Source organism: Glycine soja, chromosome 19 (assembly GCF_004193775.1).
Source record: "Glycine soja cultivar W05 chromosome 19, ASM419377v2, whole genome shotgun sequence".
NCBI lineage: Eukaryota > Viridiplantae > Streptophyta > Magnoliopsida > Fabales > Fabaceae > Glycine > Glycine soja.
In genome coordinates, this window is record NC_041020.1 from 816,965 (window position 1) to 822,978 (window position 6,014).

The following is a 6,014-nucleotide window of genomic DNA, read 5'->3' on the forward strand; positions in this document are numbered from 1 at the left end:
CCCATTTAAGCCTGACCGGATCCAATTTAATCAATTGTTAATTTGTTGGCGGATTCATAATTATTTTTGTTGTTGAAAGTGTATATGATGATAATTTAATCATTGAGAGAATAAAAATTCTTATTTACTATCTCAATGTGTGGAAGAAATATGATAATTGCAGGCTTTTATTAAAATGATGCATTTTTTTAATAAATTATCAAAATTGGTAAATTTTAAAATTATAAAAATGGATAAATCATGCTTTCAAAAATAATTTCAACATAAAGAAATGGTGTTTCAAATGATAACTTCACTTTGTCACTTTTTTATTTAAAAAAAATTGTGGCAGTTAAAAAAAATCCACAAATTGTTTTTTTAGCTACGATCATTTATCTGTTTCTTATGCAACAAAACAATTTGTGGAAGTTTTATAAATAATTTCTAGTGATTTTTAATTCCCAAATTTTTTTTGTAAAAAAACTAAAACTGAAAAATTTAAAATCGTCTTTAGAAGCATGATTTGTTTATGTTGAAATCTCATTTGGAAGCACAGTTTACCTATTTCGGTATTTTTTTTTCAAAAAAAAATCTACCCATTTTGGTAATTTATGAAAAAATTCCACAATTTTATTACAAAAGCCGATACATCATGGTACAACTTAAGACAAATTGATTCTTGAATTTTATAATTTAACTTAAAACAAAATCCTCTTGACATCTAATGTATCACCATCATAATAGTCAAGAGGAGTGAAATTTTATTTCTTTTCTCTTTCAAAGAAATCAAAATATATGGAAGAGAATCATTCCAATAAAAAAATATACTTATTTATTATTTGTGAGAATTATAAATTTTAAGATGTTGGTGGTTTCTTATAATTGATAATTTAAAAAATCCTTAATTTTACACCGCCCTCAGTTGATCACATGAAGGGCTCAAGCCTTGATCTGACATGTGGGACTATGGTAGGAATTGTTGGGTCCACTCCACGATGAGACTTGAGACTGCTGAGCAAAGAATTGGTAGTTAAGAGGCTAAATGGGAGGAGTGCCTGTTTCAGCATGGATGGAAGCCAACAATGGTAGGGTCTGAGATCTTTGAGATGAGAAACCTCTTTTGTTGTGCAAAGCTGGTGATCAGCAGTGCCCTTTCTAGGCACGAGATCATTTTTCCAAGTTCAGCTGTAAACAGTACATGGAGTTCTTGACAATTACACAAGCAGCCCATGTACCATTAAGGCATCGAATTGTGCCACGATACATATAAATAGGTAGATCTAATTGAAATATAGTGAAATAAGAACCTTAAAGTGATTGCCTGCTCTCCCTTGTAGTTTTCTGTTTTTACTTACTTCATTCATTGTTTAACTATAGCAACTTAGCAAGAAAAATATTCCCTATATGTAATTTGGGTTTATCTCAGATCAGATGTATCAGTTTCAGGTTGCAATCAAATCTCAGATTTTGAATACTTTTATTTTGGTTTTTTTATGCTATCATGATTCTCAACATACTTAATGTGCATGCTCAAGAAACATAATCAGGTGATGATTGATACTAGACATTCTTGAGGTGCAGGCAATTAGGAATGTCTCTCACTAGTGTGATGAAATCTCGATTCATTGGATCATTTATTGATTCGGATGACTTAATATATATTAAAAATTTAAAATATATATACAAAATATTTAACAAAATGTAATTAATCCATATTTTTATACTCCAAAATTAAATTTATTGTTACAATCAAACTATAAATATCATATAATCATTTATTATTATAAATTATTTTGTGAGTATTATCATTAAATAACTAAGAAAATTATTATTTTTTAGGACTAAATACAAAATTTATCAAATGACTATAAATAAGTCTAGTAAAAATATATAAAACACATAAATATTAAATCATATTATGATTAATATGATAATAATTAGTAATTATATATTTGTTGTTATCAAGATAAAAAAAATAATATTAAAAAATATATTATATGTTATTTAATAATTAACCATTAACAATTTAACATGTTATAGAAAATGTAAAAAAAGAAAAGAAAATCTCAACTGAGTCAAGTTGATCTGAGTATCTAATTTCATCAAATTCAATCGGATCAAATAAGACCAAATTAGATCATTTATATTTTTAGTTCTATATTTTAACCAGACCGTTAGGATACTAGATCTCAATCTAATCGACTGGATCGATCTGATTTTTATAACTGCCTGTGATAGGGTTACAGCATCATTCACTATTAATAATCATATTATTAACCGAGTAATCTTAATGCTTGTTAGAAAGCATATATAGAGTGACAGAATAGAGGTGGTTGTGGTTTGTAATCAATCATTTACCGTTGCCATCATACAAACTATACAACATTGGAAAAAGATAATTGCACACGCGACTTGAGGTATGTGTGCAAAAGCTTGATCATTTAATGAAAAAAATGAAATTGAAAAAAAATATTTAAATTAAAATAATGTATGAAAGTGCTCTTAAGACAGCAATGTAAAGATGTAGGGTATGATAATAGCAAGGCAAATTGAAATAGAATATGTATATTGTTATTTCATTGATCCTTTGCATGATATATATAATACATGTACAAGAATGTTCTATACCAATTCTAAGGCATGACAGACGTGATCCATAATCAGTGGCATCTGATTTATTCTATGCATTATAACGTAAATAAATATAGAATCAAGGTAACATAGGAAAGTAAATATATACACAGCATATTTGCAATCATGTAGAAGATATTTCCTAATACTCCCCCTCAAGTTGGTGAGTGAATATCGTGAAGTCCCAACTTGTTGCGCAATGTCACAAATTGATCTTTTCCCAAAGCTTTTGTAAACACATCTGCTAGCTGGAATTTTGTTGGCACATAAGAAGGATTGATCATCCCAGCTTGTAGTTTTTCCCGTACTATATGACAATCAATTTCAATATGTTTTGTACGCTCATGAAATACAGGGTTCGCCGCAATGTGTAGAGCTGCCTGGTTGTCACAGAATAATGGTGTTGGAGCATCTTGTGGGACTTTTAAATCTTGTAATATGAACCGTAGCCAGGTCAACTCCAAGCATGTATTAGCCATAGCTCGATATTCAGATTCGGCTGATGATCTAGAGACAACAACTTGCTTCTTAGACTTCCATGAGATGAGAGAATTTCCAAGGAAAAAGCAAAATCCTGTAACAGATTTTCTAGTGGCATGACAACCTCCCCAATCTGAATCACAAAAAGCCTTTAAGGTAAGGTCATTAGCAGATGAAAATAGTAAGCCCTGTCCAGGTGTGCCTTTGATGTATCTGAGGACTCTCAATGCAGCATCCCAGTGAGGCTTTCTTGGCTCATGCATGAATTGACTCAATGTTTGGACAGAATATACAATGTCAGGTCTTGTGACAGTAAGGTAAATTAACCTACCAACAAGCCTTCTATATTTGGTTGGATCATTTAGTACCACTCCATCTGTGGGAGTTAGTTTCAAATTTTGTTCCATTGGAAATTTATCAGGGCGAGCGCCTGTCAGTCCCGAATCTTGCAAAATGTCTAGAGCATATTTTCTTTGAGACATGAAGATACCTTCTTTGGAACGAGAAAACTCAATGCCCAAAAAATATTTCAAATCTCCAAGATCTTTGATACGGAAACGCTTGAGAAGAAACTCTTTAAGGCGTTTCATTTCTTGAAGATCGTTGCCCGTGAGAAGTATGTCATCAACATAAATAAGAACAATTGTGAGTGAAGTACCTTGAGATTTGATGAAGAGGGAGTAGTCAGCCTTTGATTGTTGATAACCAGCCTTTTGAATGGCTTCAGAAAAAGTAGAGAACCAGTTTCTTGATGCTTGTTTGAGTCCATAGAGTGACTTATTGAGCCGACATACAACGTTCTCCCCCTGTCGGCGAAGACCAGGTGGAGGCTCCATGTACACTAACTCATGCAAATCGCCATGAAGAAAGGCGTTTTGCATATCTAATTGGTGTATGAACCAATTACGAGCAGCTGCAACAGTGAGAAGACAACGAAGAGTAGTGACCTTGGTAGTAGGGGAAAAGGTTTCTTGATAGTCAATGCCTTCAACTTGAGTATATCCCTTAGCAACAAGGCGTGCCTTATAGCGCTCTATCGTGCCATCAGATTTGTACTTTATTTTGTATACCCATTTGCAACCAATGGGCTTATGACCAGAAGGAAGAGGTACAAGGCTCCATGTGTTATTTTGTTCTAATGCTTCTAATTCTGCATTCATTGCATCTTGCCAATGTGGATCATGGACAGCTTGATCATAGGACTGTGGTTCTGTGTGGGCTGTAATGTTAGCTAAAAAAGCACAATGTGAAGAAGAAATGCGTGAATATGAAAGGTAATGTGAAAGAGGATACCGAGTACCTGACCCAGAAGTTGGCTCTGAGGGAGATTTATTGACTTGTGTGGACATGTGGTAGTCTTTATGCCATATCGGGGGGTTCTTGTCACGGAGAGACTGCCGAACTTGGGGAATGGAGGGAGTTGGAGTGTTTGAAGTGTGGGAAGTAGGTAGAGTTGGTTCAACTATAGGTGAGGCAGCGGAAGATGTTTCGGTAGTTAGGTGTGAAGGATAATTTGGCTCATGTGCAGAAGGTATACCAGTTTGTTGTGATTGATGATGAGATGGTGTAGGAGAAGGCCAATCATCAATGGCCTCATATGAAGGATGAGATGAAGTTAGGTTGGGTTCAGATGTGTTTGGAATGGAAGGAAAATTGGTTTCGCAAAATTTGACATCACGACTCACAAAGAAAGTCTTTGTCTTAGGATCATAAATTTTATAACCTTTTTGACCAGTAGGATATCCAACAAAGATACCCCTTTTTGCACGAGGATCAAATTTATGTGTAGGTTGGACAATAGTAGCATAACATAAGCAACCAAACACTCTCAAGTGATCAAATGATGGTGGCTTATTGTATAATAATTCAAAAGGTGATTTGTTGGATAACAATGGGGATGGCAAACGATTTATAAGGTAAACAGCAGTTAATACACATTCTCCCCAAAATTCAAGAGGTAGATGAGAATGAAATAGTAATGCTCGTGCCACAACTAGAATATGACGATGCTTGCGTTCTACAACTCCATTTTGTTGTGGTGTGTAAACGCAAGTTCGTTGATATTCTATCCCATGAGATTGAAAGAATTCTCTCATGGACATGAATTCAGAACCATTGTCAACTCTAATTGCTTTAACAGTAGCTTGAAATTGGGTATAAGCAAAATTAATGAAGGATTTCAAAATATTTTGAGAATCTGATTTGTATCGCATAAGAAATACCCATGTGCATCTTGTAAAATCATCGACAATAGTTAAAAAAAAACGTGCCCCTGAATGTGTGGGGACTTTATGAGGACCCCAAATATCACAATGTAATAAATCAAAAGGAGCATGAGTTGATATAGTGCTTAAAGGAAAAGGAAATCTAGTCTGTTTAGCCATAGGGCAAACATTACAATTATTCTCAAAAGATATGTTGTTTGGAGACAATAAAGGAGAACATAATTTGAGGCGAGATGTAGATGGGTGTCCAAGACGCATGTGCCATATATTTGAGGGCTGAGAAACTTGATGAGAGACAGGTATTTTTTGTAATGGAGACATGTAATAAAGACCACCACATTGTTCACCCGAGCCAATTGTCTTCCCCGTAGCCAAGTCCTGCAACACACAAAAGTCAGGAAACAAAATGACACAACAATTTAGAGATTTGGTGAGCTTGCTAACAGACATCAAGTTTAACCGAAATGAAGGAACACACAAAACATTTTTTAAGGTTATATTGGAATTGAATGACATGTCCCCAATAGATGTGATTGGAGCAGAAGACCCAGTAGGTAAATTGACAGAAGGTATGGATGGAAATTTTGTTTCAGAGAGAAATGTAGAATCAGATGTGATATGATCGGTAGCTCCACTGTCCAAAATCCAAGGCTTGGTGAATACAGAATTAATTGAGGCATTAGAGAAAAGAGACAGACC

The 6,014-nt window shown here is 34.1% G+C and overlaps 1 protein-coding gene across 1 annotated transcript; it reads right to left on the reverse strand.

Annotated features, from left to right (window-relative positions):
- Nucleotides 1–2,654: 2,654 nt before the first annotated feature.
- On the reverse strand, nucleotides 2,655–3,962 carry LOC114399993 (uncharacterized mitochondrial protein AtMg00810-like). Its single transcript, XM_028362231.1, has one exon. It carries the CDS (start codon nucleotides 3,924–3,926, stop codon nucleotides 2,766–2,768), a length of 1,161 nt encoding a protein of 386 aa, XP_028218032.1. The 5' UTR covers nucleotides 3,927–3,962; the 3' UTR covers nucleotides 2,655–2,765.
- Nucleotides 3,963–6,014: the final 2,052 nt, after the last annotated feature.